Consider the following 23064-nt stretch of genomic DNA (forward strand, 5'->3'; position numbering starts at 1 on the left):
GGCAGGGTGGTGGTGGTGGGGGGACTTGCTTGCCCGAATCCAGGAGGCACAGGCCCAGCTGGGCTCCACACCCCCCCAGGCTGGGCCTTGCCCTATGGAGTCACACGCATGGGACGGTGACACACAATGAGATGTCTTCTCGCCACATCAGGCCCAGGGTGGCCTGCCTGCAGCTGTCCATGTCACCGGAGCCTTCCCGCACCGCCCTGGTCTGGGCCTGTGTGTCCATGGAGCTGCCCCGCAGCCAGGCGTGCCCAGGGAGTGGCCTGCAGGTCCCCAGTGCCAGGCCTGGAGCAGAAACCCTCCAGTAACCCCTGGTGTGGTGGCCACACCCCCTCCCCGCCCATCACCGGCAGCCTGGCCCTGGCTGGCTGGCTGGCGACCTTCGCTCACTGTCCCCGCCCTCGACATCAAGGCCAGCATCCAGGCCATCCCACCCAGAACCACCCCCCATCCCCAGGCAGGTGCTGAGCCGCCTCCAGCAAATCCAAGTAACTCCAAGACCAAGGAGGGTTCCTGTCTTTTAATAGGGGCATTGGGGGGGTGGAGGTTCTCCAGGAACACACGTGATCAGGAAAGGGCGGGCTCAGGAACACACACCCCCTGCACTACTGTAGCTTGCCAAAGGGGCTGGCCGGCGGCCTGCAGGGGTCTCCCGCACCAGGGCAGACGCCCCCCTACTCCAGAGCCTTGACCAGAGCCTCGTTAGCCTCGATGCGGATCTGGATCTCAGCCCTGGCTGCCTCGTCGGCAGCCCCCGACAGCTCTGACTGCGCCTTCTCCAAGTTGGCCCTGGCAGCCTGTGGACATGGGGTGAGGCTGAGCAGGCTCCCCACTTAACCCCCCACCCACCCCGGGATTCTCCCCTGTCGCTCACCCCCGCGTCCAGCATGTCCAGCGTTACGGCCTCCTCGGCCAGCAGCTGCACGGAGGAGTCGGCATTCACAGTGACCGAGCCGCTGCTCACTGCAAGAGGGGAGGGGAGAAGGTGCAGCCCTGAAGCCGGGGCGTCCAGCGTCCAGCGGGGAGGGGGGGGCAGCATCCCCAGGCTGGCCCTGGGGCTCAGCCCATTGCACCCCAATTTCTGTGTGCAGCGGGGGACTCACCAAAGACCCTGGTCCTGGTACCGTCCTCCGCGTAGACCACCACCAGCCCTGAGGCCAGGGCGTCCAGCAGGGTGGCCTCCCATGGCTGGCTCTGGGAGCCCAGTGCTCCCCATTCCCCGTGTGCAGGGGAGGACTCACCAAAGTACTTTTCATGGTGCCATCCTCTACATGGACCACCATGTAAAGGCCAGCCGTGAGGCCAGGGTGTCCAGCAGGGTGGCCTCCCGTGACTGGCCCTGGGGTTCAGCTCATTGCACCCTGACCCCCGTGTGCAGGGGGCTCCACTTTGGGGACTCACCAAAGTACTTGGTGGTGGTGCCGTCCTCAGCGTGGACGACCACCAGCCCGGGCCGCAACACCTGCAGCGTGGGCACGTGAGATGCCAGGATGCCGAAGGCTCCGGTCAGCGTGGGCACGTCCACTTGCCGCACGTTGGCCCCGTTGAAGAAAACCTGGGGTTGGGAGAGACGGTGAGGGGGATGCAGACGGCAGCGGGATGTAGCGGGTGACCGGCCGCCCCCACCCCCACCGCCGAGGAGGCGCACCCCGAGACACGAGGGGGGACCGGGATCACCCGAAAGGCAGCAGGGTCCCGGGTTCGAGACCGCAGACGGCATTGGGGGAGTGAGTGATCCCGGGTTCGAGACTGGAGTGGGGCGAGCGAGGAGCGAACCTGCGTCGGCGAGGCGAAGGTGAAGGACATCTGGCCCGGGCCGGCGGCGGGGGCCGGGGCCGCGGCGGCGTCGGCATAGGCGCGGGCCTGGCGCAGCAGGCAGCCCAGGCGCGGGCGGCGGAGCAGCGCGGCGGCCAGCATGGCGGGTGACCGGTGAGGACGGGCGGCCTGGAGGGCGAGCAGGACGGCGCGACGCGCAGGGCCGGCCGGGAGCACGAGTTCCGGGCCAGGGCGCACGCGCGAACTACAACTCCCGTCGGACGGCGCGCGCGGGAGAGACGCAGATGTCCGACACCCGCGGCATGCTGGGGGCTGTAGTCTCCAGCACCATCCCTTCTCTGCCCGCGGGTGCGGGGCGGACCCTGATGGACAGCGCCATTCAGGAATGGCTGCATTTCCCCGCGATCTGCTCCTGAGGACGTGAGCTGTCTTTGAGGGAAGCGCACGGTGCCTGGCTCTTCATGCCGAGAGGTCAAAACATAAGAGAGCTAAACATGTTCTAAAGGCTTGGTGGAAAACAAACAGCGGGCGCGCACCGGGGGGCCAGCGCTCCGAGCGTCCATGGCGTGTCACGCACCACTGCGCACGGTTATAGAACAGGGGCGCAGCAGGTGCAGGCGTCCCCTCACCCCACACGGCCACCGTGGCTCCCTCGGCGCCGGCAGAGGGCACCCGCAGCCCGGGGATGCGCCCTGCACCCCGCAACCCCCCAGCTCGGCCGCCGCCCCCGCGCGCCGTTGACGCAGGAGCGCGCGCGGGCGGCTCGGAGCCCCGCTGACGTCAGCCGCGTCCCGCGCAGCCTCGCTCGCAGCCATGACGTCACCGCCCGGCCCCCGCGCCCAGGGAGCTCTGCAGCCCCAAGTTGGGGGGCCCTGCGCCCCCTTCCTCACCCTCAACCCAGCCCCAAGCCGGGGTGTCCTGGGGCGCAGGAACATGGAGGGTCGGGGGGTTGGGTGAGGCTCCTCGCAGGTTCTGAAGCTCGGGGCACACTGAGGGGTGGGTGGGTTGGGGTCCCACTTGCGCTGCGCCTCTCCCGTGGCTCCCCCATTCTGGACTCTGCCCCCTCACTACCAGCTTGAGCCGGTGTAGGGCCTGGGGAGCTGCAGGTGGCCCAGCGCCTGCACACTCTGCAGGCTTAATGCAGAGGGGACGCCTTGCTTGTGTTCCTGGGAGAAGTGGAGAGGGCTGGATGGGGCACCCCACACGCCACCATTCTGGAGGCCAAGCACTGGACGGTGCAGGCCACTCGCAGATATGCCGTCTGCGCACTCGGCACTGGAGCAGGCGTCAGGCCTGGACGGTACTGCTTCCTCGCCATCACCCCCTCTGGGTTCACCGAGCCCAGATGCACACCCCCACTAAGCCCTGCATCCCACACAGCCCCGGGGGTGGCTCAGGAGCTTGTCCTGTGGGAACCACAGGATGGCTAGCACGGGCTGTGCTCAGTGGCTCCCCTGTCCGCGAGGCTGCTCAGGTCCCCACCCCAGGAGAGAGGAAGGTTGAGGGCCTTGCGAGGCTAGTGAGTGGGCGGGGGACATAGCCTGCTGACCGACCAGGGGAGCCCAGCCAACAGCCCTGTGGGGTACCTGCAAATGCAGGTTGAAGTGGGTGACCAGGACATGCGCCGTGTCCTGGCCAGCGTGGTCCACTGGAGGCTTGTGCAGGTGATGGAAGGCTGACCACGTAGGTCTGGGAGAGACAAATGGGCCGGGTTGACAATCAGGTTCAGAGCTGGAGAACTGGGTTTGTATTGTGGGGGGCCACGGTTTGGTTTATTTGGCTGTGTGGTGGGGGGCAGACATGGTGCGCGCTGGCAGAGCACAGTGGGTGAGAGGAATGATGGTCTCCTGTCCACCCTGGGGAGCCTGGGAACTGCAGAAAATGCTGGGTTTGCAGAGCCTGGGAAGGAGGCACCTGCGTGCGCCCCTGGCCGTGCTGCCCTCTCCTCTAGGTTGAGCGACCCTGAGCCGGGGATGGGGTAGGGGTCAGGACTTCGTGCATCCCCCCCCAGACACACACACGCATCCCTCCCCCGCTTCCTCGCGGCGCCTCTGGGGACCAGAGCTTGCTTAGGTGAGTCGTGCCTCGGGGACCGGGGGCGGAGACACGGCCGCCGCGGGAGGGGGGCGCCCGGGAGCGCAGGCTCCGCCCCCCGCCCCCGCCGGAAGGGAAGGGGAGGCGGTGGCCGGCGCGCCAGCAGAGCCAGACGCGGCGGCGATCGCGGCGTGGGCGGCCGGCTTGGGACCGGGCGGGACCCGGTGCACCGGGAGAGCCAGGAGCGGGAGCGCCGCCAACGCGGTCACGTGCGCCCCCCCACCATTCCCGCGACGGCCTCCCCCGCGCGCAGCGCTCCCCATTCATAAATTCTCCGCCGGCCCCACGGCACCGGAGCCAGCCGGGAGCGCCGCCCGCCTGCCCGCCGCCCGCCCGCCCATGGGCCGCACGCCCCGGCGCTGAGGTAGGCGCGGCGGGCCCGGGGCTGCACGGGAGCGGACGGGAGGGGAGGGCAGGAGGGCAAGGGAGACGAGCCGGGCGTCGGGGAGCCCGCCCCGGCTCGGGACCACCGGCCGTTCCCAGGCGCGGCTGGTCGGGAGAGGGTGTCGGGTGGGCGTTCGGGGCTTGGCGCACCGGCAGGGACCCCGCCCGCATTTCTGCGCCAGCCTGTTTCCCGCTGTCAGATCGGGCGAGCGCGATGGCGCCGGGTCCTGCGTCTCCCCTCGCTGGTGAATGAGCCCCCAAGCCCGACCCCGGGTGCGGGAGCCTGCCCAAGGTGGTCCTACGCCGCCTCCTCTCCTGGCCTGTCCCCGGGAGCCCCCGCCTGGCGCCCCCAGCCCCCCGCCGCCTCTGCCCCACCCCCCTCCGGCGTGAACTCCTTTCCCGACCTACATATACGCCCCTTCCCCCAATCCCGGCGTGCGGGGCACCCCGAGTCCCGCAGCGGCTTTCCCAGGGCCGCAGTGTGCGCCGCTGAGCTGAGTGGGCTTAGGGACGCAGGGAGATGGGGGTGCCGCAGCCCAGCCCTGCCCACCCCTCGCGCGCGCGCGCGCGCGCGTGCCAGACGGACCCTGCAGCACTACCCTAGCCGTGCGGCGCGGGCATTCCCTGGTCCGCCTCGCCGGGCCCCGGCCGGGCGTTGGCACAGGGTCCCACACAGCTTCCCGGCAGCCCCTCCCCTGAGCTGGGAGACCACCCCAGGCCCGGTCCGGGGCGCGCAGGCCGGCAGCCATCTTGCGGCGCGCCCGCCCCTGCAGGAGGCCTCCCGCCCCACGCCGCGCCCCCTCCCCCGCGCTCCCTGGCAACCCGCTGCGGCCCCGCTCGGCTCGGTCGCCATGGGAACCGGGAGCCGGAGCGCCCGCCTCGCCTCTGTCCTCACCCCTCCTACCAGCGGCAGAAGGGGGGCGTCCTTCACCTCGGGTGGTGACACCCAGGATCGCCAACCCCCACCCACCTCAGGGTGCAAGCAAATTGCTTCCCCCTGCGCAGGGATCCAGTGAAATCTGGGCTCTCGGCCTCAGTTTCCCCATTACCCCCCTCCTCCAGGGATGGGAGGGGTACTCTCCCCTGGCTGGGCGGGGCTTCCTTGCTGTCTGCGCTACCTTGCGGGGCCGGCTATACCGGCTGTGAACGCAAATGCGCACACACGCGTGGACACGCATGCCCACTGCTGCCACTTGCTCCCTTATAAAGCCAGGCAGCTGGGGGGAAGCGCTGGCGCCAGCTGCAGCCAGAAGTGGCCACCTGAGCAGAGAGGGGGGAGCTGCCCGCCCCCTCTCCGCACCCCTCCCCCAACCGCTGCCCTGCACCGGGGAGGGAAGACAGAAGACGGGCTTGCTCCAGGGGCGCGGGAGGGGAGGACCAGAACTGAGCAGGCCGTCTCTTCCCCGCAGTCCCATCCTCCCAGCCTCAAAATGCAGCCCACAGCCACCATGGCCACCGCGGCCACCACCGCAGCCACTGTCGCCCTGACGGCCTCCTGGGACAACGTCACTAGCCGTCCCACGGTGGGTGACGGGGTGGGAAATGGAGTGTCTTTGGCGGGGGAGAAACGGGACTGGCCGGCTGGACGGCTGACACCTGCCCCGCTGCTGTGGTACCCTGCAGGCCGAACCCGACCCCATCCTGGACAACTACGTGCTGCTCGTTGTGGTGATGTCGCTCTTCGTCGGTGGTACCCTGGTGGTGCTCTCCGGGGTCCTGCTGCTGTGCAAACGCTGCTGGGAGGTGCATCAGCGCTTCAACAGGTGCGCGCTCAGCAGGTGCACTGCGGTGGGCGGCGTCTGCGCATGCGGGTCTGCGTGTGCGCGCAGCAGGGGGCTGGGGACTGGCTACCCCGGGAAGGGCGCGTGTGTGCTGAGCCCGTGCCCGCCTCTGCCCTCCCTCCGCAGGGCCATGGAGGAGGCGGAAAAGACCACCACCACCTACCTTGACAACGGCACCCACCCGGCCCAAGGTGAGGCGCCCGGCCCGGCCCGCCGGCCCTCCCGGCCCCCCGCGCGCCCCTCGGCCACTCGCCTGCCCCCTCGGGCCGCCTGACCGTCCGTGTCTGTCTGTCTCCCCCACCAGACTGGGCGAAGCTCGATTCCGACTCATCTCTGTTCCCTTAACGCCCAGGCGTAGGTGCGCACAGGCGCGTGCTGAGCGAGTGAGTGTGTGAGCGCATGAGCGAGTGCCCGCCGCCCCGCGTCGTCCGCCCGCGCCCCTCCTGCCCACCGGCCCGCCCAGGACCAGGCTCGGCCCACCCGGGGCCCACCCTCTCTTGGCTCTCCTCGCAGACCCCGATCGCAGGGGGGAGGACCCCGAGGGCCAGGACGCGGAGACGGAACACTTCTTGTCGGCCAGCTCCACCGGCCGCAGGGTCTCCTTCAACGAGGCCGCCCTGTTCGAGCAAAGCCGGAAAACGCAGGACAAGGGCCGCCGGTGAGGGAGGGGCTGGGTGGGCAGGCGCTGGCCGGTGGGCGGGCCGAAGCTGGCCAGTGGGCGGGCCGAAGCTGACCAGTGGGCGGGCCAGAGTAGGCTGGTGGGCGGGCCGAAGCTGACCAGTGGGTGGGTCCAGTGCTGGCCATTGGGCAGGACTGAAGCTGACTGGTGGGTGGGTCCTGTGCTGGCCATTGGGCAGGACTGAATCTGGCCAGTGGGCGTGGCCAGGACTGACCGGTGGGTGGGACGGTGCTGGCCAGTGGGCAGAGCTGAGCCCCGCCCCAGCGCCTGGACCCTCAAGCCCGGCCATCTGCAGGTACACCCTGACCGAGGGGGACTTTCACCACCTGAAGAACGCACGCCTCACGCACCTGCACCTGCCACCCCTGAAAATCGTCACCATCCACGAGTGTGACTCGGCTGAGGCCAGCTCGGCCGCAGCCCCCCACCCCACCACCTCCCCCAAGGCCAGCCTGGCCATATTCGAGGTACCCATTGGGGGTGCTGGGGTGAGGGGGCGGGTGGCTGAGCCCAGTGTCCTGGCCTCACCCCTCTGTGCCCTTTGACCTGTCACTGCTTCCTTCCCCCACCGGCTCTGTCCCACAGCCCCCGGGGAAGGCCCTCACTGGCCGCTCCCTGGGCCCCAGCTCCGCCTTGCCAGGTGACCCCTACAACCCCGCGGTGGGCACGGCCGACTTCACGGAGCGCAGCCCCTCGGCATCCAGTGACTCTGGGGAAGGCACCTCGGTGAGGGGGCTCCCATGGTTGGACATCTTACATCTCACCCCTACTAGGACAGGAGAATTTGGGGCATCACAGGACTTCTGTGGGCAGAGCAGAGTGGCCAGTATCTGGCTGGGAGGGGCAGGGCTGGCTGCAGTGGGTGCTTGCAGGTCCAGGAGGCAGGGATGCGAGTGCCATTTGCTGTTCTGTCTTGTCTAGCTGGATGCAGGCACCCGAAGCGTCAAGACTGGCGGGCCTGGGCCCTCAACAGGGTCAGGGGAGGCAGGCACTGTCCTGCAGTTCTTCAGTCGCCTGCGCCGCCATGCCAGCCTGGATGGGGCCAGCCCCTACTTCAAGGTCAAGAAATGGAAGCTGGAAGCGAGCCAGAGGGCGTCCAGCCTGGACACCAGGGGTGAGTGAGCCCTAAGTCTCCAGGGTGCGGGGGGCTGTGCCATCAGCCCCCTTGACTGGCGAGCATTGCCCTGTAGCCCAGGTCAACAGGATGACCTTGGAGCCATTTCCCCTGCATCTGGGGGCTGTAGCCAGCCTGTGAATGCACAGCTGTGGCTGTGTTCCAATGAAACTTTATGTGCAACAGACGTGGGGGGGGGGTGTGCGCTGGGTTGTGCTGTCCCCTGGAAGACACAGCCGGTTCTGTCACCAAGAGAAGCCTTTGAGAATTGGACAGGAGAGGGGACATAAGGGAAGGTCCTGGCTTGTGTGGGCAGCCAGTGGGTGACTATGGCTTGGGGACTGGCCGTGGCCCATGCAGCCCATCTTGTTCCCTCCAAGCATGGGCTGGGCGCCTTGGTGGTGGTAACTGTGATGTTTTGGGGGGCCTGAGCTGACCGGCAGGGCTTCCCACCCCCACACCTCCAGCTAGGAGCACATCTTATTCACGGGGAGCCTCGCTATCCCCGCCCCCCGCCAGGGGAGCTGACGAGCTCACCTCTGTACAGGTTCCCCCAAGCGGCACCACTTCCAGCGGCAGCGGGCAGCCAGTGAGAGCGTGGAGCAGGAGGGGGGCTCCCCTGATGCCGACTTCATCCACTCCATCGTGGTGGCCTATCCGCCCCCCCGCCCCTTCCCGGCCAGCCCCACCAGCCCGTCCCCCACTCTCGGCAGGTATTTTTCCGTAGATGGAAGTGCTAGGGGTGGACCCGTGGGCCCCTGCCCCACGCCGTCCCCCCTAGGCGGCCCAGGGAGTGAGCTCCCAGGGCCTGTGCTCACTGCCCGTACACCATGGCGGCCGGCCTGCTGGGACCCGAGGAGGGACGCAGGGACACTGGGTAAGGGAGGGGGGCCAACAGGGCCCGGGACCACCACGTCTGTGTAGGGTCCTTTACTGCCCAGGCACCAGGGAATGGATGCCCCCTCTCGCACCACCCTCTCCAAGCCCCTTGTCTGGTTCGCCAGGTACAGTGGTGCCTTCTGTGGGGCAATCCCCTGCCTGGGCAGGGCGGGTGCTGTCAGGATCCTTATCAGGGCCAAGTCACGGCTGGACCCAGATTGACCCAATTCATCCCTCTTAGAGGGCAAGTTCAGGGTCAGGGAGTGGCCATCTGACCTTCCAGCAGGTGCGGGGGGGGGGGGTGGAGGGCATGAAGACCCCTGCTGGAAGGGAAGGGGATGGGCGCTGACTTGACCTGACCTGGTTGCAGGTTAGAGGCTGCTGAGGCGGGAGCAGCGAGCCCCGAGTCCCCCCCAGAGCGCGGCGGCTGCGGGAGCAGCGCGGGGTCTGAAGCGCAGCAGCCAGAATCGGATGTGGAGCGGGACGCGGGCCCGGAGCAGGCGCAGAGCAGCTACCGCGACTTGTGGAGCCTGCGCGCCTCGCTTGAGCTGCACGCGGCCGCCTCGGACCACAGCAGCAGCGGGAATGACCGCGACTCGGTGCGCAGCGGCGACAGCTCCGGCTCCGGCTCGGGGGGCACGGCACCGGCCTTCCCGCCGCCTTCACCGCCCCCACCGCCGCGGGCCAAGGACGGCGAGGCGCGCCGGCTGCTGCAGATGGACAGCGGCTACGCCAGCATCGAGGGCCGTGGCGCGGGCGATGACACGGAACCGCCTGCTCCCACGGCTCCGCTAAGCCCACGCGCCTGGCCCCGCCGCCCGCGCCGCGACTACAGCATCGATGAGAAGACCGATGCACTCTTCCATGAGTTTCTGCGCCACGACCCGCATTTTGACGACACACCCGTGGCTGTGCGCCACCGCGCCCGGGTGCACCCGCACGCACGCAAGCAGTGGCAGCAGCGTGGCCGGCAGCACAGCGATCCTGGAGCCCGCGCGGCCCAGGCCCCCGGCGCGCCACGGCCTGCACGTGCGCCCCTGCGCCGCGGCGACAGTGTCGACTGCCCGCCAGATGGCCGTGCGCTGGGCAGCGCGAGCGACGAGTCCGCCATCCCCGTCATCGAGGAGGAGCCGGGCGGCGGCGGTGGAGGCGGTGGCTCCGGCCTGGGCGTGGAGTCCCCGGAGGTGCTGCTGGACAAGCTGGCGGGCGACCTGGGGGACAGACTCTTCCCGCCGCTGCTTGCTGCCACCGTCGCTGGGTCCCCCGCCCCAGCCCTGGTTACCGCCGCCCCCACGTCTCCCGACCACAGCCCGGCCTAAGCCGCTGCTTCCCCAGCCCAAGCCACCTCGCCACAGCTTCCCGGGCACCGCGCGGGGCCTCGCCCCCGAGCCCAGCTCCGGCTGTGGACGCCCTCGCACTGGGCTGGCGCGCGCACACTAGCTCCTGGCCTCGGCCCGACCGCAGAGACACCAGGAGGTGCCCACCTCCGTGCCCCTGGACTGGCCGCCAGACAGTGGCCCTACTGCTTGGGGCCACCATGGGCAGGCAGCTCCAGGCGCGCACTTGCAGGTGCCATGTTGTGGGTCTGGAGCGCGTGCACACAGCCTCTGCTGCGGGCCAGCCGTCCCGCACAGGTGCATGCGCGACCCGCGTGGGTGAGGACCATGGGCCGCCGAGGGCTGGGGACGAGCCCGTCACCCCACTACAGCCAAGCCGTTTACCTCACCACGGTCTGTGCTCGGGCCTTCGCGCCATGCCCCGCTCTTGCTGGCCGTCCGTGTCTGCGTCCCCTGCCGCCTTCAGCATGTACGGCGGCCACACCCCGCCCTGGCCCATCCCACACGCAGGAGCAGCCTGGGCAGCCCCTGTGTCAGAGACTTGAAAAAACCCCACACGGCCAAGGTTTCCAAGCTTTATTTATTGCCAAAAGATGGACGGCCCCGCCTACCCACCCTGCGCTTTGCGCCAGACCCCACACCGCCCAGTGGTGGGTTCGTTGTGTCTGTTTTCCCGTTGGCCATAAACATCTACTGCATACTCCGGCCTTCTCGTGTTCCTTCAGCCCAGGGTCCCGGCAGCCCGGGGGAGGGGGCAGGGTGGCCACTCAGGACCCAGCCAGCAAGGTGCCCCACCTACTTCCCCAGGATCCCAGACACCCTCTCACAACCACAGCTCAAATCCACCTGTTTTTATTTTTTTTTTTCTTAAAAAACAAAACAAAAAAGGAACCAACCATCCAACCGGCAGGCAGCCGCGGGGCTGCCCCAGGCGCGGCAGCACGCACGCAGGACTGGTCCCCTGCGCCATGCCCACGCCCACAGCCCAGTAGTCTCCACGTAAAGTGCATCGCGCGCCTGGGGGAGGCTCAGGCAGGATTGCAAAGTGAGCAAGTCATGTCCACTGCCAGCCCGCAGGCATGGCACGGCCCACAGGGGGCAGTCGGCCCACAGGCATCGCACAGCCCGTCTCAGCCGCTGCTCGGCCTGGGCCGGCAGGAAGACGAGGGCCCGTGCCTGGGCACCTGGCGGGTTTCCTGGAGGCAGCTGTGGGACAGAATAGGGCAGTCACTGGGGCAGCCACAGCCCCCCACACTGCAGTGTCCACCTGCTGTCCAACTGGGGAGTGGGCCAAGGACCCCGCCACTCCGTGCCCTGGGGTGGGGGGATTTGTGAGCCCCCCCATGCCCACTGACACCCGCATGTGGCTCACCTGCAGGCGGGCCCTCACTGCTGCTTGCAGGCGGACAGTCGGCGGGTCTTGCTGCTGGTGGTGCAGGCCTTGCGGGCCGGGGCGGGGGCCCTCCCTCTGCTGCCCAGCTGTGCTGACTCGGTGCCGTTCATGCACAAGGCCTTGGGCAGCCCCCGGCTCTGTCCGTTCTGGCCGACCTCCTCCGCTGGGACCTGCCCTGGGAGGAAGCCCAGGTGGGGCCTGAGCAGAAGGCCACCCCAAACCCGCCAGGCACCCAGCTACTTCCCTCCAGCAGCTGCCCAGGGACATCCCTGCCCTACGCTGGCACTGGCCCTGGCCCCTAGAAGGGCCTAGTCTCCTGGGCGGCGACCTGGTCCAAGGCCAGTCGAAGCGTCTGTAGAGGCTGCAGCCTACACAGTGAGGCACAGGCCATCCTGTGCAGCATCAGACCCAGCTCCAGGCCTGGGCGCTCACCTGTGGAGTGGGCCGGGGGCCTGCCTGCTGCTGCCCTCACTGCACACCTCAGCTGAGCTGTGGGGTGCAGGGGGGCCCCGGACCTCCCTCATGGGCCCCAGAGCCCTCAGGGCACACAAAGCAATGAGGCACGGGACCTGGGTGCCAGGCCTTGGCCTGTGCAAGGGAGGGGAGGGGTCAGCTGGGATGTGTCCCGCTCGCAGTGCTGGGAGCCACAGTGGAGTTTACAGGGTCCCAGCTGAAGGACCAAGAGCTGCGCAAAGCGCGGCTCCACCTGGTTAGGCCGGGCCTTTCTCCCCAGACCCCCACACTGGGCAGCTTCCTGCAGCACCACCCCGCTGGCTCCCTTCCCAGGACACGCCCGGCCCAGCCCCTCAGGAAGCAGGTGCGCAGTCAGAACCCAGGGGCCTCCAGGGTCGCCCCAGCCCTCCCTGCACTAGGAACCGGGTGGACAGGAAACCCTCAGCCACAGTCACAGGGAGCAAAGCTTTATGGCGACAAAGGGGCCGGGACGCCCAGAGCGGGCGGGGCTAGTGTGCGGCCCCCTCGCCGGGGAGGGCGGGGCTCGGGCTCTTCTGCGCATGCGCCTCCTCGCTAAGCCCCGCCTCCGCGGCCTCCTCACCACCTGGGGAAGCAAGCGGGGAGGGGTCAACAGGGCGGGGCCAGGCAGGTGAGGGCGGGGCCAGGCAGAGCAGAGGGCGGGGTCAGCAGGACCAGGGAGGGGAGGAGCCAGGCGCGGGGCAGGGATGGAGGGGCGGGGCAATGCGGCGCTGAGGGCGGGGTCAGCAGGACCAGGGAGGGGAGGAGCCAGGCGCGGGGCGGGGACGGAGGGGCGGGGCAATGCGGCGCTGAGGGCGGGGTCTGAGAGGGGCGAGGCCAGGCAGAGCAGAGTGGGGGTCGGCGGCCCCACAGGGCACTGATGGGGGCTCGGCGGCCGGAGGGAGGCCCCCCAGCCCAGGCTCCGCGCCCTGTCCTGCCCTCGGGAGTCTCCCACCTGCTCCTGAGGGCCGGGGCTCGGGCGCCGGCGGGCCGCAGACTCACCGGGCACGGTGAATTCCTGAGTGTAGATGATGTCCTCTTCGAGGTCGAAGCGCTCCCCGTCGGGGTCCTCGCCGGCGCCCCCGTGCAGGTCCTCCAGGTAGGGCACCACGGTCATGCTGCGCCAGCGGTCCTTGGTGTCCGGGCTGGGCGGGATGGGCACAAGCGCCTCGGCCACGGGGTGCTTCTTCCGGAACCAGCTGCGGAGGCCGGGGTATGGAGGCCGTCAGGACACGGGACCCTCTGCCCCGCAGCCCACCTGGCCCTTGCGGGCTGCGCTGCCTTCACCCCAGCCTAGGGCCCACCAGCAGCCCAACACTTCCGGCGGGCGGCCATGCCCTCAAGCCCTGGACAGCTGCCTGGCCCATCCCTGCCACAGTCAGGAGGTGCAGGGACCCCAAAGGACTCTCAAGGACCTTCTGCAAACAGGCCTGGGACCAGGACTGCGGTGTCGCAAGGAAAGCCACAGCCTGCGGTGCCAGCATCCCACAGGGGAACAGATTCGTGTCCTGGCAGCTCCACTTCCCATCCAGCTCCCTGCCTGTGGCCTGGGAAAGCAGTCAAGGACAGCCTAAAGCCTTGGGACCCTGCACCCGCGTGGGAGACCCGGAAGACACTCCTGGCTCCTGGCTTTGGATCTGCTCAGCTCCAGCTGTTGTGACTACTTGGCGAGTGGACCAGTGGATGCAAGATGCCTGTCCCACCCCCTCAGACAACTGAATATATCTAGAAAATAACTAAGAGACGCTGCCCGACTGTCCCCACTCAGGTGGCCTGGGCCTCGGCTGGAAGCCTCTAGAGGCCCAGGGAGTCTCTCCCGGGACCTGCCTGGCCGCACACGCTGCAGCCATCTGGAGAGTCCATAAGAAAGGAAATGGGGGCTCACTGCCCACACCGGCCCTTGGACACCGAGCAGGACCCCCCGCCGGGAGGCAGCAGCAGGGGCCCACTCCCCATGCACCTGTGCTGCCGGATTTGCCGGATGGAAAACCGCTTTGCCGGCTCGTACTCCAGCATTCCTGTGTGAAACACGGACACGGTTAAGTGCTGGGCCCGGCCCCGTGCCCCGGGGAGGGCAACCGCACAGCAGGCAGCCCCACCTTTCAGCAGGTCCGAGAGCGGGGGGCCACAGTCACCAGGGATCGTGTAGTCGCCCTTGCCAATGTTCTCGAAGAGCTTATAGATGTTGTCACCCTCGAACGGGTACAGGCCCGTGGTGATGTTGTAGCTGCCGCCCAGCGAGGAGAGACATGCTCAGCTGTCAGCTGCCGCCCTGCTCCCCGCTGCCCACCTCGGCTGAATGCCCAGGGCCCTGCCCTCCCCTCAGCGGCGGGGATTCCCTGGGGTGAGGAGAAGGTTCTGGAACTGGGGTCAGGGGGTAGAAACTAGTCTGCTTCTACTCCCACTGCCAGAGGGAGACCACGCTGCCCCCCAACACCACACATACGTCGGATTCCATGGCTGCCCAGTCACAGCCCAGAGCTCTCACAGCTGCTCAGTGTGGCCCCCGCCCCGAGGCGTCCAGGCTGGCACTTACAGCGTGACACCAGCAGACCAGATGTCCACCTTGAAGCCGGAGAAGGTGTCCAGGCCATTGGCGATCTCGGGTGGCTGGAAGGCCGGGGAGCCCTGGCTTGTCCTGCATGTGTCGTCCGCGGCAAAGGGGGGCAGGGCCTGTGGCAGGGCCATGCAGCCTTCAGGGGGCGCTGACCCACAGACGGGCCGCCCCAGCCCTCCCCTGGCCCAGGGCCTACCTCAGCGACCCCCAGGTCGGAGATCTTGAGGGTCCCACTGGTGGTGAGCAGCAGATTGCCTGGCTTGATGTCCTTATGCACGATGCCCTGGCCGTGCAGGTACTCCAAGCCGTCGATGAGCTGGCAGAAGTACCTGCACGGGCACATGCGTCCACCACCTCGGCCCAGCGCACCCAATCCACAGCTGGGGCCCCCGAGACCCACGGCTGCCCTGCCCCCGGGGGACACTGACCCGTGGGCCTGGCACACGGGGAAGCGCTTCTCAGGAACACTGTCCAGCATCTCCTGCATGCCGCACACGCAGTACTCCATCACCATATACGTGGGGCGCTAAGGAAACACGGCCCGGCGCCTGTCTGGGAGCACCCCACCTCCCCCACACTCCCCTGGGGCCTCCCACCTGGGGACCCGCTTCCCCCCATGCCCTCTGTGGCAGGATATATCTTTTGCTTCTCCTCGCTGCACAGCACGTCCACCAGCCGGATGACATTGCGGTGCCGCAGCCGCCTCAGCAGCTGGATCTCCCTGGGCAGGGGCCGGGCATGAGGGGTCCGTCAGCAACCCCACACCACCGCACACAGCCGGCTAGCTGGCCAGCTCCACGTGCCCAGGGCCCAGGGCACCTCCCAGCACCAGTGCACACACGCATAGGACGCCTGCCACGGGTTCCCAGGGCTCAGCGGTCAGACTGCAGGTAGTGGCTGCACAGAGCCGGCAGCCTCGGGGCGCAGGTGGGGCCAGGAGGTGAGAGGGGCTGGAAACAGCAGGTGGGTGGGTACCCCACAACATCTATGCCACGGTTAACCCACCAGCTCCATTCGGGGCCACAAAGCACATGAACACGGGCTCCCCCTCATGGAGCACACGGGTTCCTCCCACCCCAGGAACAACTACTCTAGGGACAAGGTGATAGAACATTCTGGAACCTTCAAAGCTGCTGTACCGCTGCTCCTCCAGACCTGTTAGATATGTAAATCACACTCCATAGATGTATTTTAGGAAAAAGTCCTCGCAAGTACAAGTACAAGACAAAGGAAGTGGACCCAGCCTCTCACCAAGGCTTCCTTGTCCAGGAAGCCCGCCCTGAGTGCCCACACTCTAAGCCTGAGCCACAGCCACGGATGACAGAAGCTGGGTGGCCGTGTGGCCAGGGCATAAGAGGCCCTCGGACAGGCAGGACCGGGTGCACAGGAGCCAGGTAGGAGGGCGCAGCCAGGCTGCTGTGTGGATGCCAGGGCTGCTGCTCCCAGCAGGGCAGCAGTGGGTTATTTCTGGAGCAGCCGGAGGCCTGGCGGGCACCCAGGCTGCTTCTGTGCCAGCACACCCCCAATGCAATGCCCCCCGGCAGGGCCGCCAGCAGCTCTGGCCCACCCAGGGGCGGTGGCGGGGGGGGGGGGACACTGCTCCAGGCACTTCCCCACTGTGGCCCCAGAGCTACTCCAGGGGCACCCAGGAGACAAGCCAAGGACCTAGGAATGGGGTCTGCACATGGCCTCCTTGGGTGGGGAAAAAAGGTGGAGCTGCCTGTGCTGCCAGGCTGGAGGGCGATTGAGCCCCTCCACCTGCTGCAACCCCACGGCAGCCTGGCTCCGTGGTCAGCTGCGGGCAAGCGCCAAGGTCACTGGTGCCAGCGAGGGTGCCAATCCAGCCACAGGGAGCCCTGGGCCAAGGCCACTGAGGCCTGAGCAGACCGACCCCTGCCCCCGCCAGCCCTGCTCCCCACACGCCCAGTGTGACTTCAGGCTGGGCCAGGATGCCCCACCACGCCCAGCGTCACCCCGACCTCTGACCTCAGCACAGGCCTGGCACGCCTGGCTCCTCAGGGCAGTGGCCCTGCTGGGGGAGGGGTAGGTGGTTGCACAGTGCCCACACACGACTTTTGGTGGTTACTGCAGAACTGGGGCCAAAGCCCCCCATGAACATGTCAGCCCAGGACAAACCGGTTCCCATGCCCAGGACTCAGCTGCCCTGATTCTGACCCTGCTCCCCAGCGCCCCAACACAGGAGGAGGCACAGAGAGAGCCAGCCCTGGGGTGCCCGTCAGAAACGCCGCAGGTGGGCGGGCAGGTGGCCTCGGTGTGCACAGGGGCTTGCTGGGGCAGCAGAGTATGAGGGGGCGGTCACTCCAACTCACAGGGAACCCAGCATTGCAGCACCACAAGGAGACTAGAGACGGGGGTGGGGGCTTAGGGTGGTCCTGTGCTGAAGGTTACCCCCCATACACTTCAAAAGGGCACCCACGCAGCCGTGAACCACACGCTCTCCCTCTGTGGCCTTAGGGGTGGCTGGGAACACACAGGAGCTTTGGACCGAGCCGAGTGACAGGGTTAGGGGTGAGGTCCCCGCCCCAGCAGGTGGCTCAGGCAGGAAGCCACACATTCCTCCTTGCAGCGGCCTTACATCCTGACCCACTGGGCAGTTGAGGCCCGGGGTCCTCGCACCGGGGCTGGAGGCCGGTCCTGGCCGCCTCTCAGAGCACGTCGGGTCACCACGGGCACACAGCCCTTTTAGGGGGTCCTGCCACTTTACAAGCCGGGCATGGGGAATTCTACCCACATGAAGGCTGAGGCAGGCTGGGGCCTCTTCCCAGGGGAGCTCTGACCCGCTTCACCTAGAGCTCCAGGGGCAGGACATGTCAGCCCGCCAGTCTTCCTTCTGGAACTTTCCAGGCAGACGGCAACTACACAGCTTTGCACGCGCACAGAGTGACAAGACAGACAAAGTGGTCGCGGCTGCCAGGACCATACCAGCACCCACAGCATCTCAGAAAGCTCACACCCATACCCACAGAAAGCTCTGACACACCTTCAAAATGGGGTTCCCAGCGCCAGGCGCCTGTCCGGGGCAGTCCCGTTCCCCCAGGACGTGGGCAGTACCTGCACTGTGACATGGCTGCAGGATGCACGGGGCTCGGCAGAGGAGCTGGGCCCGGAGCTACCACCCGCCACTGCCCCACCTGCTCCACTCGTGTGCCAGCACTGCTCCCCAAGTCTGGCACACACTCTCCTGGCCTTAGTGTGCAGTCCACATGGGAGACCTAGGTGCCAGTCTGGCTCCAGCTCCTGCCAGGTGCTACCCCAGGTGCTGGGCATCCTGCCACCCACGGGGGAAACCTGAAGGGGGTCATGACTCCATGCCAGCGGCTGTGGGCACTTGGGGCACGCACCTGACTGTGCCCAATTCAGCCTCCGTGTTGCTGTTTCCATCGGGCACACAGCCCATGCTCAGACCCTGTCCAGCACTGAGTCCTCCGTGGGCCCACCAGCTCCTGAGCCACGCCAGACAGACACCCACCCAAGGTGCCTGGCCAAAGCCTGGTGCCTCAATGCAGCTCCCGGAAGCCCTGGACCAGGCCGACGCGTTAGCAGACCCCTGGCCCACGTGACAGCACCACTCCAGCCCCAGAGCTCAGTGAGAGGAGTGGCATGCCAAGAGCTGAGCAGTGAGGGGCTGCAGTCCCAGATGGGGACCCTCTGAGCTCCCCACCCACCAGCTCCGCAAAGGGCAAAGGACAGCTAAGCACAGAGCACACCTCCAGGGCTTGGGACAACTGCGACCTGGCCACCTGACTGCCTGGCACCTTGGCCACGGTCCTATACAATTTCTGGTGCCTCCAGGCTCAGCCATGCCCAAGCCGGGCCACCCAACACCCTGAGAACAAAGACCAGGAGCAGGACCTGACATCCTACCATCCCTACCTGCTGGCTGCTTCCGGTACATTAGACCCCTGTACACCGACCGGCCCCACTCCTGACCCTACACCCTACACACTGACAGGCCCCATTGCTGGCCCTACAACCTTACACACCAACAGGCCCCACTCCTGGCCCTGCACCCTGCACACCGACAAGCCCCACTCCTGGCCCAACCTACCTCCTGCACACAGACCAGCCCCGATCCTGGCCCGACCCCCTTGCACACTGACCGACCCCCTGCACACCAACTGTCCCCTCTCCAACGCCTGCCACAGTAGCCCGACCAGACCGGACGTGAACCGGTAGCGTCACCACGCTGCTGGCGGGAGGGAGCCAGCGGCCAGGAAGGAAGGTGAGAGCGGATGTCAGTCTGGTGGCCCAAGGTCAGCGTCCTGCGGTGCCAGGGCGGGAGGCCCCCCCTACGCCACCACCCCCCCTACGCCGCCATCCTGGCGTCCAGCCAGTGGAGATCTCCCCCTTCCCTGGCAAGGGGGCAAGGCGTGGTGCTGTGGGCAGCAGGCCAGCACAGGGCGGGCGGGCAGGCCGGGTGGCAGCGATAAGGAGGCCTGGCCAGGAAGGGGGCCGGGGTGGGGGGGTGGCAGCACAGGGAGGAAACCTCAGCTGCCACTGATCGCGGCAACACAACCGGTTCCCCTCACTGCGCCCTGCCCCCTGCTCTGGGGAGGACCTCAGGGGTCTCCAGGTGGGGGTGCCCCCCACTTCTGAGGCCCAGTCGGCCGCTGCCTTGCGCGCACGGGATGTTTGTTTTGGTCAGTCCGGAAGGCCGGCCAGGTGGCCCGGCTGGCCCCACTCGCTGTTTGGGGGAGACTCCCCCACACACACACACACACACGCCGGCGACCCCCTGCGCCCCACTCACTTCTTGACGTTGGCTTCCCCGTTGGGAATCCGTCGCAGCTTTTTCTTCTTGAGGATCTTGACGGCGCGCCGGCACAGCGTCTCCGAGTCCAGCACCTCCTTCACCTTGCCGTACGAGCCCTCGCCCAGCAGGTCCCCCATCAGGTACTTGCCGATGAGTTTGGCCCGCTTGCGCCGGGGCTGGTAGATGACCTCGGTGGAGTCGATGCGGTGGATGAAGGCGTCCATGGCCACCGACATGAGCTCGTCCTCGGCGAACACGCCCAGCTCCTGCGCGTCCACCACCTCCATCCCCGGTGCCGGCTGCCGCCACCACCGCCACCTGCACCGCCTCTCCTCCTCGGCTGCCCAAGTTCTCAAAACACACACACACACACACACCCCAAAATTTAAAAAAAAAAAAAAAAAAAAGGATCCCAAACCACAAGAAAAGTAAAAAGGACACAGGCCACGTAGACCTCACGACACACGCGTGGGGAAAGAAGAAGGACTGTCCACTTGGCCGCCGGCGGGGAGGCCTCAGCGCCGGGCCGGGGCCGCTCGTCCTCCGCGGGGGCCCTGGGGAGGCCGGCGGGGTCCGCGGCGCCGGGCCATGGTGCAGGGGGCGAGCTCAGGCGCGCGGGCAGCCGCGGGCAGCGTCCTCCGGGCCGGCCATGGCCCCCCGCGCGCTCCTCGCCGGCCCGGGCTGGGTGCGAGAGAGGAGACACACAAGCAGCGGCGCGACCCTCAGCCGAGCCCGCCCGGAGCCCCCTCGCCGCGGCCGCCGCGCGTGTGCAGGAGGCGGGGCGGCGAGGGGGACGAGCCCTGCCCAGGCCAGGCCGCCCTCCGCCACCCTCCGCCGCCGCCCCGCGCCTCACGGCCGGTCGCCCCGGGCCGCCTCCCCGCCCCGCGCCCCACACGCCGCCGCCATCTTGTTTACCTCCCTCCCCCCCCTCCCCGCGACGCCGCCGCCGCCGCCGTTGCCGTGCGCAGGACACGCCCCCGTCGCGGGGCGCCGACGTGTCCTGCCATTGGCTGAGCCCTAAGGCGACCCGCCTCCTGGCCGCCTCTGATTGGGCCGTTTGGATCCGGGGCGGGCAGTCGGCCCGCGAATGGGCCTGCGCTCGGTCCCGCCCCCGCCCGAGGGGTGGGACCACCTCTTTCATTGGTGGACGCAGCCGCCTGTCACGGCGAAGGGGCGGGACGGGCTCGGACCGCCGCGACGGTGACCTCCGAGACTTTGTGGGGAGCTGTGGGGTCGGAGGTCACCGGTGCCAACGGTTTCCGTGGAACGGCTGTGGGGTCCCTGCCGGGTCGTGGGGTTGGGGGGCCGCGCGGCTCGGAGCCAACCCACCAGGACCGCTTCCCCCCAGAATCCTTCCGTGGGGCTGAGGTCAAAGGTCAGAAAGTGCCCCAAAGTTGGCCACTGCTGGGGGGGTGGAGGGGAATCGCAAAAAATAAAGAAATATATCCTCGAAGCATCTATGGGGCCGGGGATGAAAACAGGTGAAAAAGAGTTGGGGGCGGGGGAAGTGGAGCAGTCGAGACTCGAACCGGCGGCTCTATGGGATGCTAGCACTGCCAGGTGTTCCACAGCCCTGGCAGAGGGACAGAGCCGGCATCCCACCCAGGCGCAGACCCCATCCATGGGACCCTTCTGAGGGAAGCCGGCCAGGGGTCTGGGTCACCTGCAGCCCCCTCACCTAGCTGAGTCCCAGCTCAGCCAGGTAACAGATCCTCTCCAATAAAAAGTCTTGAAGTCTTCCAGGTTTTTTGTTTGTTTGTTTGTTTGTTTCTGGTTCACAAAGCCAGGGGCCGAGCTGCGGGGGGCGGGGGGGGATCCAATCGTGTCTGGCCACCCTACTGGCCCCATTCTGTCCTCTTCCCTATCCAGGACAGAGAAGGATGGAGAAGAGACCCGGGTCTACACTGGCAGCCACAAGGGGGCAGACATGGACTGTAGTGCAGCTCCCCTGGGTGCAGCAACCGCAGGGCTGGGAGCTGCAGGCGGAGGGACGCTAGCCAGCGGGTGAACGGCTCCGGGTATGCATGCCCACTGGGGGCGGTGCCTCAGATGGTCCCCAGCTCCCCTGTGGTGTCAGCCTGCGGTTGGGACTTGTCACGCCCGGTATCCGATAGAACGGGGATCCTAGGCGGCCACACCCTGGGTCTCTGCCCTGTCCTCCTGCTACCTGCTTGCCAGGGTGGACTGGCCAGCCCAGGGGATTGGGCTGCCCTGCTGCGTCCCCAGGGTGCGTGTGAGCAGGGGGTTGGCATTAGGAATGCCACCCAGACATCCTTGCAGTCGCCCACCGGCCAGCTGTCCTGTGGGGGAAGCCGGGTGATACAGCCTGCCAGGAGGATATTGCAACTGAGCCCCTGCTCATCGACCAGTAGCCCTTGCTGCCCCACCCCGCCTGTGGTCTGCAGTCCAGCTGGGGTTACACTTCCACCTGACCCAAGCTGGGCGTCACTTGGTATGGTATGGTGCTGCTAGAAAAGCTCTCATCCCACAGCTGACTGCAACATCCCCTGGGACCACATGGCTCCATCCTGGCCCATATTCCTATGGTCTCCGCTTTGCTAGACACATCCTGTCCCTGAAGCCCTCACCCTCTCTGTGTGTCTGTGTGCTCCAGAGCCTGGAGTCCTCACCCCACCTCTAGGGCCCCTTCCCTGCTCCTGGCTGCACAGCCCTCTGTTGGAAGGGCCACATTGTGACATTGTAACCATTGTGGAAATCTTGACTGTAGCTGCTTATGATATGGTTAATGCTAGAGACCTCTTTGTTGATCTGAAAAACACAAGTTGCAAAGAGAAAGAGAGAAGGGAGAGCTCGCATTCCAAACAGCTGGGATGGGCAGGGCTGGGTCAGGCACAAGCCAGGTGCTCCATCCAGGTCTTCCCTATGGCAGGGCCCGAGCGCTTCCCCAGGCACACCAACAGGGGGCTGGACCAGAAGTGAGACAGCTCTGTAGGCTTCTGAGATGTGATGCTGATGTTGCAAGCAGCAATTAAACTCAAAGCATAATTACTTATTATTGGGAAGGCAGATTTACAGAGAGAAAAGAAAGATCTTCCAGCCGCTGGTTCACTCTCCAAATGGCTACAATGGCCGCAGCTGAGCTGATCCAAAGCCAGGAGCCAGGAGCATCTCCTGGTTCTGCCACACTGGGCCATCCATCCTAGACTGTTTTTCCAGGGAGCTGGAAGGGGAACAGCCAGGATATGAACCAATGCCCATATGAAACACCGCTGCTGCAGGCAGAGGAAAAACCTGAGTCACAGCCTTGGCTTCAATACTACTTTATTACAAAGTTGTCATATTGTAACACCTGCTGCAAATGCTTGGCACACACTGACATCTGCCCAGTGGCCACAGAAACCCGCTCAGCACAGCCCTCCCAGTCCCAATTCCACATCCTCCTTGGCTCACATCCCACCTGCTGGTCAACCTCGCTGGCCTGGGGGTGGGGGAGCAGAGTGCCCCCATCTCCAGGCCAGCCCCTCTGCCCCCAGCCTTTCACTGGGAGTGGAGAACCATCCCGGAGGAAGGCAGTCCAGCTCTGGGAAGTTCTGTAAATGCCTCCAGCGCCCGAGTTGGTGGGGGGCGGGGGTGACTCTGGCCACACTGGTGTTTAGGGCCCTGGGATGAGTCAGCCTAGAGGCTCCTGTGGCTCTGGAATTTCCCTCGAGGCTGGGCAGGGGGTCCAAGGTGAAGGTTCAGGAAGTCCCCGTACAGGTCACCACAGGGCCCAGATGGCCATGGGCACACCCAGGATGGACACCTCAGGGATCCTGGCCTGAGCTGTCCTGCAGGGGGTGCTGTGCCAGGCATTGCTGCTTC

The 23064-nt window shown here is 67.1% G+C and overlaps 3 protein-coding genes across 6 annotated transcripts; 1 reads left to right on the plus strand and 2 right to left on the minus strand.

Annotated features, from left to right (window-relative positions):
- Positions 1-510: 510 nt before the first annotated feature.
- On the minus strand, positions 511-1935 carry ATP5F1D (ATP synthase F1 subunit delta). Its single transcript, XM_040990324.1, has 4 exons — positions 1780-1935; positions 1405-1558; positions 878-966; positions 511-800 (listed from the first exon to the last, which is right to left on the minus strand). The coding sequence occupies exons 1-4, from the start codon at positions 1918-1920 to the stop codon at positions 678-680; spliced, it is 507 nt and encodes a 168-aa protein (XP_040846258.1). The 5' UTR covers positions 1921-1935; the 3' UTR covers positions 511-677.
- A 3748-nt stretch (positions 1936-5683) lies between these two features.
- Positions 5684-10202, plus strand: LOC121163218 (CACN subunit beta associated regulatory protein). The gene is made up of 9 exons (XM_040990596.1): positions 5684-5780; positions 5881-6020; positions 6165-6229; positions 6552-6696; positions 7013-7184; positions 7303-7443; positions 7639-7831; positions 8379-8544; positions 9081-10202. The coding sequence occupies exons 1-9, from the start codon at positions 5688-5690 to the stop codon at positions 10027-10029; spliced, it is 2064 nt and encodes a 687-aa protein (XP_040846530.1). The 5' UTR covers positions 5684-5687; the 3' UTR covers positions 10030-10202.
- Positions 10203-10883: 681 nt separating this feature from the next.
- Positions 10884-20035, minus strand: STK11 (serine/threonine kinase 11). Of its 4 annotated transcripts, none has more exons than XM_040990597.1 (10): positions 19240-20023; positions 15106-15189; positions 14897-14986; positions 14665-14797; positions 14448-14584; positions 14011-14138; positions 13872-13929; positions 12914-13110; positions 11420-11610; positions 10884-11253 (listed from the first exon to the last, which is right to left on the minus strand). In XM_040990597.1, the coding sequence occupies exons 1-10, from the start codon at positions 19527-19529 to the stop codon at positions 10915-10917; spliced, it is 1647 nt and encodes a 548-aa protein (XP_040846531.1). In that variant the 5' UTR covers positions 19530-20023; the 3' UTR covers positions 10884-10914. The 4 variants fall into 4 exon arrangements, with proteins under 4 accessions (XP_040846531.1, XP_040846534.1, XP_040846532.1 ...); XM_040990598.1 differs by having other exon boundaries at positions 11075-11253; positions 11420-11615; positions 19240-20019; XM_040990599.1 differs by lacking the exon at positions 10884-11253 and having other exon boundaries at positions 11541-12497; positions 19240-20024.
- Between the last annotated feature and the right edge of the window lie 3029 nt (positions 20036-23064).

Source organism: Ochotona curzoniae, unplaced genomic scaffold (assembly GCF_017591425.1).
Source record: "Ochotona curzoniae isolate NIBS_2020 unplaced genomic scaffold, NIBS_Ocur_1.0 contig_605, whole genome shotgun sequence".
NCBI classification, from domain to species: domain Eukaryota; kingdom Metazoa; phylum Chordata; class Mammalia; order Lagomorpha; family Ochotonidae; genus Ochotona; species Ochotona curzoniae.